Genomic DNA, 14398 nt, shown 5'->3' with positions numbered 1-14398 from the left:
AATTAAATGGGACTTTATATCTGTGATAATCTAAAGTTGTCATGCTTTGTGCATTAAAAGTATTGCTTTTCTTATGTAAATGTAATGCTAGCATTTCCATCCCAAACAATCAGAGGAGCATGGAAAGACCTACAAGGTATAATATACATACTTCTGTTGTGTGTAGAAATTGGGGAACTAGTAGTTTTCTCCCTTCATGTTAGATCTGACTGATCTTAGCAGCAACACTGCTGTAGAAAGTTATCGTTTCTTTTTCTCTAGACTTCCACTAGATAAATTTGTTCTAACTTGTGTCCTGTAGCTCCCTACGAAGTACTGATTTGAGTCTTTGAAGTTCTACTTTGCTAGAAAGAATGGCACTCCTAGGGAGATTCCCTTATTGTTGTATTTATTCTCTTTCATAGAGTGGATTACAATGGTGAAATATTTGGTATTAATATGATGTTTAGCAGTAAATATTGCAGCTCAGTCATGTATGCCTTGATCCCTTCCCTACAAAGATACTAATTTCAGCCAGTTTCATCAGCTAAAAGAACGCTCCAGTCCCTTGGTTAATGCAAGTGGATGCAGTTCCTCTGGCTTCAAGTCCATTTGGACTAGTTTGAGGACCCTGATGGCTGTCTCTTGTAGTGTAATTTCACATGCTACAACTTAAGGTTGTAACTCTTTTTGGTACTTCCTAGAGAGAGCCTGTCCTAATTGATTTCTCTTTTACCATTTTTTAGCAGGCTCTCTGACTGGCAGCCCTCACCTTTCAGAGCTTTCCATCAATTCCCAAGGAGGACCATCGGTGGCAAATATGTCTTTATCTCCAAACTTGAGCCCTGATGCCAAGCAGTCATCTCCCTTGATCAGCCCTTTGCTGAATGACCCATCATGCATCAGAACTGACGATGAGGAAGAGGTCAAAAGAAAGGTAAGGCAGAGGCAATTGGCCTTGGCTCTCTTCTCCATGTTGTGTTGTGACTACTGCTGTTTGTCAAAGTGACTAATATCTAGACCCCCTGCAGCTTCCTCATCGTAGATCCACACAGATAACTTGAGTTGGGTCACCTGGTATCTGCTGTCCTCAGTCACAGCATGTCCAAGAGCACCCCTGTGCTCCTGAGGCCAAACTCACAGTTTGGAGCGGTTCAGGCCAGAACCACAGAACTGCTATAGCTGAGGGCTCAGTGCCCTGGATTCATCCTCCTGAACAGAGGTGCAGGAGTTAGGGGCCCCAGCTCCTCTTTAAGCAGCACGGAGAAGATAGGTAGCTCTGTGTCCCTAAGGTTAATGTGGGATAAATCTGGGCCAGTCCTGTGGTTGCAACCTTAAGAGCTTGTTTTGATAGGGTCTCCTGTAAATCTAGTTTGTTTTTAAGGAGTGGAGATTGGTAGTTTGTTGTAACAAAACAGTCAAATCCAATGTATTATTGGAGGGAGAATTTCCAGGTGATACAAGGAAAAGGAACAGCGTTGAGCCTCTGCAGGAATGTCCAACCCAGGCTTTCCAGGCTGTCTCTGCTGGGAACACCACTGGGAGAATTTGGTTGTGGGAGTAGAAACGTTCTCTTTGAGCCACAGCCTGCGGCATTCAGCTGGGAGTGTTTGGCTCAGCCCCACCATTGCAGCAAAGCCGTAAGGGAGCATCACATCCAAAACTGCCTTTCGAAGACAGAAGTGATTTTGTCTGAGCCAGGGTGTTCTGGGTGTCTGCTGGCTCGTCTTGTGCTGCAGGGCGAGAGGGGGTTGCTCTTGTCCTTCTGTCGCCTGTTTTTTCTCCTGAGCTGAGAGCATCTCAGGAGGAAGAAGGTAGGAACTCAGATGGCTTAGCTGGAAAGTGAAAACCTGTGTAAGGAAGATCTCTTTTCCCATTGTGCATAGTTAGCAAGATATGTGAGAGAAATTTGAGAAGAAGAAAAGCCAAGAATCAGTTAATAGACTGATGATTCTCTGTGCCAGTCCGAGTTACAGCAGCCAGTGACTGCTGTAGCTTATACCAGCTGATGATGGTTCCGGTGGAGTTGTATACTGACTAGAAAACGCCCACGCGGTCTCCCCTCGCACCCCTTTCTAGTGCATCCTCTGCATCACTGATCTTCAGGGAGGAAATGTAGAAGCAAAAGATTTATGGGTGTTTTGCTCTTCCTTTTTGCTTTCTGAGCAATGCAGAGCAAGATCAATTGGGATCCTTTGGCTCTTCAGAATTAAGAGGTCAAAACCACTTTTGCCTCTTGGATAACACAGGAGGATTTGGGGTTTTCTCCCTGAAATTTGAAATCTATAACTTACCCTAAAATTCTTCTCCTCTCCCACTGTTAGAATGTTCAGCCACACTGGGAAAATCTTACGAATTTGATTTTTTTGAGAGTATTTTTACTGTGGATTCTTACCCTGACAATGACACTTACAATCAGACACTAATTTTTGTCATTTTGTCAAATTTGACACTTGTCAAGTTTGATTCAAACGGTTATCTAGCCTGCAAAGGATTTCTTTATGAACTTCAGAATATGTCCTGCTCCAGATGTGTGGAATAAGCTGAAAGGAACATCAGTACCCCAAAGCTGTAGAAATCACCTTGGCAGAAAAAAAGTTTCTCAAGAACCCATAGAAAGTGCTTGTTCTCTTGTGTGTGTAAGGAAGGATTGTTTTCAGGGCGTCAGGGCTTAGGAACATTGAAGCGTGAGTCACAGTAACCACAAGCAAGGGTCACTAGTTTGTAACTCTCTTGGTGATTGTTGTCTGCAGTTTTTTCCTACAGAAAGCAGTTCCATAAAAGCAGATGAAAACCTAATGTGTTTGCAATTTGCAGAGATTCCCAACTGAGAAAGCTTACTTCATTGCTAAAGAAGTAGCGACCACAGAACGAACATACCTGAAGGACCTTGAAGTCATCACATCGGTATGTTTACTTGAGCATTACTCATGAAACATGTGAAGCTCTAGTCAGCAGTAGTATTTCATCTGCTCCATTTAACATCTTAGCTGTTCCATGCTACTTTTATATTCTGCACTGTAGGCATTCTCTGCAGTGCACAGGAGTACAGCTCTAGGGAGGAAATAATACAAAAAGCAAAAAGTAGAGATTTGCACTGTGGTTAGTAACATCCACTACGAAACTGTATCAGGTTGAGGAACTTGGGACACAGTTCAGTAATTTTTTCTTGTTCTCAAACTTTGTGGTTGTAATTACTAAAAATGCCTGTGGGTTTTCACTGACTTCTCTTAAAACTGAAGTAGCTCCCTAGGGGGACATATAAATGTTTTCTCCTGGATTAAATGCCCTCCATTTAACATGAAATATTGTGGAGTACCTATCTGAAAGATTCTGATTTTTCAGCAAGTGAAACTGTCTGTTAAACGAGGCATTAATCTGTAGCATCTGATAAGAGTGTGATGGTTAAAATCACCAAGGCAAATACGTGCCTTCTTTGCACACACACCAACAGTCTTGTTTAACTTCCAACAGTAATGTGCGCAAGACTTGGCCTTAAATAACAATTGTCTGTAAAAGCGCACTGGATCCAAAACCTGTCATGGTATTTCAGCAGGGTTGCCAGCTCCAGACCTCCCAGCTCTTTAACCACCCAGTGTGTGAAACTCTGTGAGGTGCATTGCCACCTCCTGCGTTGAGTGTTGTGGTAAGGAGGACATGCTGCAGGGAAGAGTCTGGTGGTACCAGCTGGGAACCAGGGAGAGACACCTTCTCCCCAGCTTCTTCTCTGTTCCAGGAGCCCATATGGCAGATGCAGTTTATCTGACGCCAGCTTAGACACGGCCAATGTAGGCGGGAGCAGCGTGGTTGTTACAGGCAGCAAGATAGCTGTGACTCCACTGGCTACTTACCCTGGCTTTCTGGGAAGCCAGGCCAACGAGGGAAGAGGCCAGGTTCTGTGGGACGGTGGTCATTGCTGCAGTCTCAACAGCAGATATGTTGTTTTCATCTTATATTTCACCCAGTGGCTGCAGATACAGAAAGTTTTAGCTCTTCAGAGCTAAACCCCATTTCCCACCCTGGCCCTTATTCTTGTGGTAGGCAAATTTTAATTTGCTGTGTCACCAAGAGGCATACAACTGGCTCTAAGCTGATCATCAGGCCCATCAGCTGTGCCCCACAGGTGTCTGACCCAGGAGGCCACTGAGAGTGAACAAGTAGCCAGCATCATTGCAAAAGATAGAAGGAACGAGTGTTGTGCATGAATTTTGAGACTTGGTAGAGGTGCAGTTCTTCAACTGCTCAATGCAGAGATAAAGCAGGGGAGAGGAAGGCTCGGGAGAGGTCTCTCTTTACCCCAGGTCTGGGTCAGCTCCAGCTGATGCAGTGTCAATCAAGACTACGGTCCCAACAGCCTTCTAGGCACTGCTGGAAGTCAGCCATAGATAGCTGGAAGCTCTCAGGGCAGCGAGGAGGGAGTAGTGTTATCATGTTGAAGACAATAGTCTGTGCCACCTTGGCAAGCCCCCTAGTCCTGTGGCTTTACGTCACCCATAGGTCTACTAGGGTGAAATAAAAAGAATATGGAGCAAAACTGAGCAGGAGCCTGTTGCAGTCTTAAAAGTGCTTGGCACTGACCCTCCTATTTTCTGCTATTGGCGTCTTGTCTTGGAAGTGCAAAGTACCATCCTTCTACTTGTTCACTTTGCAAAGTGCTTGATGTTCTCTATCTGCACACAGCGACATGGGCCTGAATGCTTACTATACCAACTCCTGTCAAAGGGATTTCAGACAGAACTCAGCAAAAGAAAATGCAGAGTATATTTTTTGTTTTTACTGGAACATTTGCAAGTGTTGCAAGTATTGCAATACTCTTTCTCTTGCACCTACAGCATTTGCAAATTCAGTTTGTATTGACCAACCAGTTTGGGCTTGAAAAGAATTTTCAAGATTTGATTAGTGATGGCAAAGGGGAAGGGACTTTCTTTTTTAACTATGCAGGGCCTGACTGCTGATAAGAGCACCAGTTCAGCATGCAGGAGTGTCAGGGGTAGCCTGGGTTGTATTCCTAGTGCCAGCTAAATAAGGTCCTTACTGGGTTAGGTGTATTTCAGTTAGGTGTATAAAGACAGCAAATGATCATAACTGCTGCATTCCATCCCCCGATAATTTTGCTTCTTCTTTCTTTGTAGTGGTTTCAGAGTGCAGTGAGTAAAGAGGATTGCATGCCCGAAACATTGAAAAATCTCATTTTCTCCAACTTCGAACCTTTGCACAAATTTCACACTGGTTTTCTCAAGGAAATTGAGCAGAGACTTGCTCTGTGGTAAGATTGTTGTTTGTTATTTAGCTGTGTTGTTTCATGCAGTTTAGCATTTTTGCATTTCCTTTTTGCTAATGCTTTGTGATCGACTGTAGTGATTCATTTGTGAAAGTCACAGATGTTGGTTATTAACAGACTGGGTATATTGAATCATGCTTTGTTCGTGTTTACTCGACAAACTCTGTTGTTCGGATATCTCAGTCAGGTAGAGACATACGCAAATGAGATCATAATTCTGGATGAAGCTTTCTCTTGCCAAATGTCAGTGTTTCTATATGGCAGCTCTTCTGAAAAACACGTTGCAGGCAAGGCTTATCAATAATAAAGAGGGAGTGGCGAAGGACCAAGTCCTGTTTCTGTCAAATAGGTGTAGGCTGGGGGGGATTTCAGAGGCCAGCTTCCCATTCTGCAGCACCGCAGCTTTGACGCTCTCAGGGTCTACAGTGCACTCTACAAAATTGACAGAGTGTTGGAAGAGGACACTAGGCTTAAAAATTATCTATCCTTAGCATAATAGTGACAGTAAAACATGGCATCTTTGTGAAATAGCTATGAAGGGAGTAGTTCTTCCCTGGCAGGACTCTTAACTCAGTTCATTTGACCACTGATATCTGAGCAGAGGCAGCACACAGAAGCCCTCTCCTTGCTCTGATGAGACCTTTCTGGACTAGATTGTCTTGCTCTGTGTAGGCATTTTTGGTAGTTTAACTTTGGTGCTGGGAGCCCAACTTTTCCTTCTCGGTTAGAAAAGTGACAATGGAAAATCACGTGAAAGCAGAGCAGACAGACCTGATGAGTGCTAATCAGTTTAACGCCTCTTTAACTAATTAATCAAAACAAAAGCAAAACACAGAGTGTGTGAGTTTAGCTCTTGTGATGTGATGAGCGAGGTCATTGAATGAGAGCACAACACATTGCAGACTAGTGCTATCCAAACCCACCCTACCCAGAACTCTGTGGCTGATGGTTGACATAAGGTTACTTCTAAGGCAATGTGCTGCACAGCAGCTCTGCCTGTATCTCCCTTTTTTCATTGGGCAGCTGCTGTTTTAATCCAGTCAGGATTCTTACTGGTGTTGATTGCTTTCCCGTAAGGAACATTTATTGCAGGTAGTCCAAGAAGGCTCTTTCAAATGTTATAAAATAGTGATTGTTTCTCCTACCATAGTGTAAGACTAACAGTAGTTGGAGTTAATCTCCAATTAGTTGGGGTTAAGGGCAAATGGCGGGAAAAGGAAAATTTATACAGTTAGTAAAGGGGCAAGTTCTGCTCTCTATCAGACCAGTCTAGTGTAGCGAGCTTGCTGGGTGCTGATTCCTGGGGCACGTGTTGAAATATCCCCCTATATCCTTCTGGTTGCTGGTGGCATTACAGGTGGATGCCAACCTCCTGTTCAAGTGTGATGTTTTTCAAAAATCGGATGATGCTGCAATAACAGCCTGCTGCGGAAAGGTGGCATTGTATTAAGTGGGGTGAGGTATGTTAAAAGACAGAAAGAATATTTAGGCCTTTAGAGTCGCCGTAGTTTTATTTTGTTTCTCCTTTTCAGTTAGGTTCTTTTAGAGATGAGTAAGCCTTTTGTTTTCCAGCTTTTCCTTGTGTCCTAAGGCTACGGTTTCACAGAGTGGAAAACCTCAGTTTAAGGCTCCTAATACCGTATTTAAACTGCAGTCACTCTATGATATAAAGTGCTGATCTGCTATGAAGTTACTTTGCAATCCAAATTTGTTCAAAAATATTCTGCTGAGGTAACTGTGTCCCAGCTGAGCACCTTGTTCTGACTTTGTCAGCTCAGCTATTGCATGTCCTTCCACAGTTAGCGTAAAGCCACTGGGAATTCTCTGTCGGCTGCTCTGATTCATTTGACAGAAATGCAGTCACGTTCTGCCCCTGGTCTGCATCCAGTTTGCAACCAACAGCGTGGGTTTACCTAACATAATACCACTGTTGTAGATGGTGTTTGTTTTTAAAGTTCTGGAAGATTTGAATACGTGCCTTAGGAAGGGAGATGGATTTGCTGGCAGGTGTTGTTTTGGAGGTGTTGGTGTTTTTATATGATGCCGCAGATGCCGAGATAAGCTGGAAGCAATAAACTACCCTATAGAGACTACTGTTTAATTAAATGGTGAGTGACAAAAACAAACAGCGCCTCAGCGTGTAGAAGAAGAAGCTGGTGGCAATGTGGTAGGGAATTTCTTCATCAGTGTCATCAAGGTCATCTAGCTCAATGTCCGTGCTGTCATGATTGTACCTATGTCTTTGGCCCCGGGTGGTTTTAAGCCAGCGGGGCTCTATTCACCACCACAGCGCAGAGCCTCTACATCAGCTGTGTAGCTCCTCACTGGCCTGGCTGAGCCGGTGGCACTGCTGCGGGCAGGCGTGGGCAGGATTCAAGCCAACTCATTTAAATCTGACTCTTCTACATCAGCTCTTTTAAATTTCCAGGTGGGTGAAAGGAGGAGGAAGGTGGGACGCTTGTCCTGAGCGTGCTCTGCATTCGTCAGAGGGTGGCGAGTCCTGCAAAAAAAGGGCCTTTGAATGAAAGAGTTGTGGACTTCATTAAGCTACTGGAAGCCCCTAGCTACCCAGGTGTGTTGTGGGAGCTTGTCTGAGAGGAACCAGTCATCTGTGTTCCCCTAGTGAGTAGGATGCTGGCTTTTATCAACTTAAAGTGCAGTTCAGCCTGCTCACTCTGCCTAGACATCAGTGCGTTTGTCTAAGGTTTGTTTCAAACCTTCATGCTGCATGCTGGAAGCTGTTACGGGAGGCCATTCCCTGGTCTTTTAGGACATGGATCACGTTGAAGCTGACGTTCTGCAAAAGATCTGTGAGGAGAGCAAGGCCAGGGGAGGATCGCGTGTAACAATTGTTAGATGGCTCTGTGCTTTTAATTTGTTAAAACATCTGTAGACTTCTAGTATTTGGCTCAAAGAAGCTCAGGTTATGCACATTATTAAAAGCATTTCGGGCTTGCTCGAAGGCTTCTGGACTCTTTGAATCTGCCGTCAGAGCACACTGTTTGCAACTGAACATTTTAAGGGCTGGTATCCTTTTGACCCAGGTATAGATTTTGGCAAGTCTGATTTGTTTCTTTACACAATTCACAATTCGTTTTTCTCTTTAGTACCGCATTTCCGAAGAGCAGCAGACCTCAGTGTCTAGTGCGTAGCGAGCAAATTTTTAACAAGACGCGAATTGATGCTGACACCAATAGCCAACTGCAGAATATAGGAAGTTGTTGCATTTTTCACAGCCAGAGTGTCTTTCTGGCCATGGAACTGAGCAGATTCCTGGTGTTTTTATTGCACAGCATCCTAAGATCAGTCATACCATGCCCTGGTCGATGTTTCTGCCCTGCCTGGGCTGTTGCTGGGTGAGTGAAGCAGCCCATGAATCCCAACAGTTGCCCAGACTGTGCCGAGCCCTCTGTTCACGAGACTGACCATGTTCCTGGGACCAAGTGAAAATACCCCACTCGAGGCCCTGTAGTTTGAGGAGAGGAAGGATGACCTTTGGCGGGTGCAGGCAGGCATGGGGCTCTGCCCCCTCGCACAGCAAGGGAGGAGGAGGAGGGAAAAAGGGCAGGAAGCTGCCTGAGGTGGGAGAGGGAACAGCGCACGTCAGGCTGTCCTGTTAGCAAGGGCCAGGAGAGATGCATCCGGCACCTCGGCACCCAGGTCCTGGTCCTGGCTACCAGGATTCATCTAGGTTGCTCCTCAACAAGGCTTTAGGTGCAAGGCCAGGAGGAAATACGGGAGGAAATATGGGAGGAATATCTCAGTGACTTAAAGCTGGCTCCTATTTCCCAGGGCCTGAGAGATTTTGTGGCAAGGAGGAAGAGGTGTGGGCAGTGCAGGCAGAGCGTGACATGCTCCATTAACATCTGGCCAGCTGAATCTGAGAAGTCAGTTAGGTTTTGCTCCTTCATTTATCTAAGCTGTTTAATAGGCTATTCATTTGGGCCACAGGCACCATTTTCCAGCCAAAAAAATTGAGCTCATCTTCCCACACCCCTTTAAATGTTTGTATCACAAGTTTCCAAACGTTTCTGTAAATTCTAATGGAAGGTTGTAAATGGAGAACCATAAATTTCCCCCCTTTGTCGACGGCTAAGCACTGCAGAGAGCAATGCTAGGGCAAGCCAAGATAGCCGTTTCTGCCCTAGGAAGCGCTATCAGGTAGCGTGAATCTGCGTTTTGGGCCTTATCCACGTGCTAGGAAGAAAAAGCGTTACGTACTTTCCAGAAATGCAGGCAGACTTACCTTCTCGCAGGGAAGCCGGTAATCTGATTCCCAGTTCACAGGCACTTGTGAGGAGAGCTGCTACTCAGCACTACCAGATCTGGCTGAGAAACGTGCGGCTGGTAATTTGTGACAAAAAAGCTCTTAGATCTTAGCATATGAAAGGAGAAGGCTCAATCAGGATTCAGGGAAGCCAGTTTGAAAACCTGTAATAAAGAGCACTCAGGGACGTATAGGAAGATGAGCTAAATGTTGATTTATAAACCATTTTTTGTTTGGGAAGTAGTGCATGCGGTCAGGAAGAACAGCCTGATAAACAGTTTATAGAAACAAGACAGCAGTCCTTATCTGCTTTCTCCAATGTGCGAGTGCTGACTATTCAGCTGGTTCTGCGTGCCTGGTGAAGAGGGATGAAGAGGACAGTTTCGAAAGTGTCTTTGTCCTATGTACAGAAATGAAGTATGTAGTTTGTAGTATAAACCTCAGAGTCACGCAGTGTGGATTTCTGAGACAAAGACGTTAAGAGGGGCTTGGTGCCAGTGCGTTGCGCTCACTTTTGAGAGGACAGTTCGCATTGCTGAAGTCACTTTTGGGTAATTCTGGGGATTAAAGCCATGCCACACCCAAATGAATTTGAAATGGTGGGAGAGTAGTCGCTTGTCCAGGATCCATTAGTCACACCCAGAGCCACGTTACATTCATCTCTGCAGCTCTCCCAGGCGGGCTGCGCCCAGGATCGCCTCTGAGGAGGTGCCGTGGCACCAAGGTATGAAATGTTGTTGTGTTTTCAGTGTATTCCCGTGCAATGGTGTTACTTGCTCTGATCTCTTACCGTTTAAAAGCATTACTGGTGCATGCTTACTGTGCATTGCGTTTCTCCCACAACAGGGATAGCCAGCCCAAAGTCTTTAAACGTGTGCACGCTCCCCGAAGGCTTGGTGGGACTCTGGGAGACTCTGGTGGCTTCAGCAGGACATTGCTTACGCTCTGGGCAGCACTTACTGCCGGAAAGGACAGCTGCAGCGTTGGCTGGAATGGGCAGGGCAGTAAGAGGCACTGTGTAATAGCAGGGTGTGAGCAAGGAAGAGGTTGCTTTGCTTTCATCAACTCTTCTTTTCCAGTTACAAAATGTTCCTCTTATTTAAAAGGCAGTTTTAATGGGGAATGTTTAAGGTATTTCTTTAATATTAGAACTTTAGTTAATAATACTCTTAAAAAGCCAAGTGTCTTAAGTGCTCAAAGACAAGCTGTAGTATCCAGAAGGGAGATGCTGTTCCTGAGCATTTAACAGAAGGTCACACATTGTAAATACCATTTGCTGCAATTGATTTTTTTTTGCTGCAATTGAAGGGCTGCAGTCAAAGTTTTTATGTTCACCAGGGGAAAAAAAATGTTGAGATATCTTTCTCTCCTTCTTTGCCTTCTCACCATCCCCATCAAATTTCTGTTCCTTCTACCTCTATTCCTGGATGATCGAGGATAGTATGGGCTGACTTGAGATTTCTTTTTCAATGATGTACACTGAGAAGGGAGTATTTGGAGAAAAATGGGAAATTACCTTATTATAGAATAATATCTCCCCTATTCGTAGAATCATAGAATCTCCACAATTCAGCATGATTTTCAGCAGCTGTAGACCTCCCCACACAATAGAGCGATGGCACATTATGTGTAGGAGAAGCAGCTCCTACATCTTCTGTGGAGCTGGGGGTCATAAATCAGCTCCTGATGAAAATTTGTAAGAACCTTGCTCTGTCCCTTGTCACTGGCAGATAGATACCGTGTTCAAACAGTGACCCGTGAAAACAAGGAGTAAGAAGAACAATTTAGCCATCGATGCACAACAAATGAGCCACTTCTTCCCCTCTCCAGCAAGCTCAGTGTTGTTATTCAAAACATACACCGCAGGGAGAGCTCTCTTCTCTGCTGCTGTGCTTTGGGCTGTTGAAGCAGTAAGACACCATCTGATGGATCAGGTGTTTGGTCTTTATTTTAATATTCTGTGTATTTGGATGCTCTTTTCTTGGGGTTTCTTTTCTTCTTGTTTACTTGGGGTTTGCATGTTGAGGAGCTGGGGAAGAGGGCAGTGTAGTGTAGGGGGTTACCGTGGAGTCCCGGCAGAGAGCTGGGGTGGAGTGGAGGATGGGGTGCAGGAGGCAGATGTGAAGCCGTCGTGTTCCCCTATGCCTGGCTTCAGCTTTCCCTGACCCTCTGCTCCGCATCACAGTCTACACACATATGCACCACCCCCAGTGGGAAAATCATCTCTGTTGTGAGAGGCAGCGTTTGCATGGAAATAGAGAGCCAAAGCAGGGAGAATGGCTGGCACAAGGAGCAATATCCAGCCATCACATTTCTGGATTTTCTTAGGGTTTTATTTCTTCCAGCAGGACGCATCTGCCTGCAGCACAGGTTCTCTCTGTTGGCCTGGGCTGAGGGCTCTGGTAAGATTCAGCTCTTCACTGTTCAGCCAGCAGCTGGAGAGAGGCTGTTGCTTTTGGGGAACCCCCTTCTCTCCCTCTTTGTCACTCTGCCAAGATGCAGAGTGAGGTTTGAAAGCCCTCAAACTGTTTTAAAAAAAGCCTCGGACCAGTCTGTGGCCAAAGCCAATGAAGGGGAATGTTCCTGATGCTTTGCGTGTGACTGATGCGATGAGATGCTGTGCAAGCAGTAGTGCTGGCTATGCTGAAGACGGGCCAGGGGGTCAACTTTTAGGAAATAAGGACCTGACTGTTCAATGAACAGCTGCACTAAATATTAGCTGAAGTTCACAAAGTCAGTGGAAGCACTCACTATGACTTCAGTAGGCTTGGGGTCAGCCTTTGAGTAGCTAGCTAGTAGATAAGAAATTTGCAACGAGTATTCCAGCCAACCTGTATTGTAGCCTTGAAATCAGAAAAGCAATTTCTATTTATAAATAGTAGTCTGTAATGATGTACTTAATATTTATCTTGCCAGTAAATCAGAAAGGTACCAAACTGCTGAAGTCCATTAGATTAAATCAAATGTAGAGATGTAAAAAAGGATCCAGAGTGTAACACATAAAGCAAGAATTCTTCTAGAGATAATTACCGAATACCATGTCGTTTACTGGCAGCAGCACAAAATCATCTGGCTTTGACATTTCTGGGATTGTGTGCAACGGCCCAGCGTGAACCATTTGGGATGGGATGCTGCATGCTGGCTGCACGGGTGTAGGGCGACTTTCCCTTGCTTCCTGCCAGTGCGGTGCTACTGCCTCGGACTTCAAATGGTTGTGGTTTTCAGCCGGGGGCACTTTGATGTGCACCACTTTGAGCAGAGCTTTAGCGGCTGGAAAGTTTTATTTACAACCTCTCAGAGGAAATCTCAGTGGGGAGAGCTGCCGGATGGACAGGACATGGGGGAAGGGAAAGGCAGGGAACAGCATAGGGGGGAGATGACTTGGCAGACAGAGGCTTCCTGGAGAGAGAAATTGGACTTCTATGCTCAGGTAATGCGGAGACTGTAGTCTTGTAACGTCTGTACATACCTCTGCTGTTCCTTGCAATATAGACCATTTCTTGGGCATGTTTTGACTATGGCAGTGTTTAGATAATGTAGTGCTTTTGCAAAACTGGCGATGCTAATTAAAGTTACCATTGACACAACCCAACTTCCTACCCCAGTGTAACCTTTGGATTCAGAAAAAAACATAAAAAATCTTGTTGAGAACTGTATTTTTCTTGCTTAAATAGGCATGTGAGTGCCTGGGAAACTTAACACAATAGGAAATAATTAAAGACAGCCTATGAAACTGGATATTGTTCAAATCAACATGGAGCAATCCCTTGTTTATCAGCTGAGTCTCTTTGTCTGTTGAAGGATAAAATAGGAGATGTTACTATGTAGTATTCATAAGCTGTGCCCTCCACATTTCCCAGTTAGAAAAGCATGACCATGTTTAACTTTACAAAACAAAATATATGTCTGAATATGCATCTATTCATGTAATTGTATGGATTTAAAAAAAAAAACAAAAATTCTATGTGTCTTACCAGTGAAAGTATGTTCCTAACAAGAGCTGCATCCTCTATGATTTGGTGAGTGTGGGACCTCTCTGGCTAAACTGCTGCTACTAAGGAATGGAGAGATTTACCACCTGGTTGTCCACTTGTTCCTTTGCTGCACACAGAATTTTCTTAAAAGTGTGAACTACTGCAAGTGGGTGAAAAACAATATAGCCATTTAGCGGTAACACAAAACAGAGGTCCTGTTATCCTTGGGTTCATTTAGAGCTTGATTATATTTCTGTCCTCTTCCAAGGTAGCGCATTTCTTTGGCTGAATGGCAGTTGCTCACACCAGGACTGGATCTGTCTCCCAATACTCAGATGCGGGAGTTGAACAGAATTTTAAAAATTGAGGACAGCATGTAAAAAGCCATGCTGCAGGAAACTTGGATGCAGTATTAGAAGTTGGAGAGGGGAAGGGGACAGTGCTTCTCCCCACAACCCCCCCTAGTAATTTTTTTGAAAACCTAACTTGGTTGGAACAGATCTGTAACAGTTAGGTTCTTATATTCATGATTTTTCTTCTTGTGTTTTCTCAAAGATATGTTTGGATTCAGTCAGAGTGTGGTATCCCTGCCTGTCTCGCACATGAGTTTAGAAGAAATATCTTTTTCATCAGAAGCTGGGTTTCTCCCAAATGGAGCACCCACCCAAGTGCAGCTGGCTGGGTGGGAGGGAGCAGTTTGCATTTTTAATTCCAAAAGTGACACACCGAAAGAAAATTCCTGCCAGTATGTAACACTTATGAGTCAAACCCAGATGCTGGATGGATTTTTTTTTTGTCCCACTGTCCCTTGCACAGGCAGAAAGCTTTTCAGAGGAGGAACACCTGCGGGTCCTGTGCCAGGGTGCAATCCTTGTTCCTGAACAGAATTATGCTTCT

At 44.7% G+C, this 14398-nt stretch overlaps 1 protein-coding gene across 4 annotated transcripts in view; it reads left to right on the top strand.

Annotated features, from left to right (window-relative positions):
- Positions 1–14398, top strand: part of FARP1 (FERM, ARH/RhoGEF and pleckstrin domain protein 1) — a 217866-nt gene that overhangs the window by 184504 nt on the left and 18964 nt on the right. For 2 of the 4 annotated variants that reach the window (XM_075138217.1, XM_075138197.1), the window contains 3 exons: positions 729–916; positions 2797–2886; positions 5112–5245. In XM_075138217.1, the coding sequence (XP_074994318.1) occupies positions 729–916; positions 2797–2886; positions 5112–5245 (412 nt within the window). Of the gene's footprint in view, positions 1–725; positions 917–2796; positions 2887–5111; positions 5246–14398 lie in introns of all 4 variants that reach the window. The other 2 variants (XM_075138188.1, XM_075138208.1) reach the window with 1 other exon arrangement.

Source organism: Calonectris borealis, chromosome 1 (assembly GCF_964195595.1).
Source record: "Calonectris borealis chromosome 1, bCalBor7.hap1.2, whole genome shotgun sequence".
NCBI lineage: Eukaryota > Metazoa > Chordata > Aves > Procellariiformes > Procellariidae > Calonectris > Calonectris borealis.
This window is presented reverse-complemented; position numbering and strand designations above follow the sequence as displayed.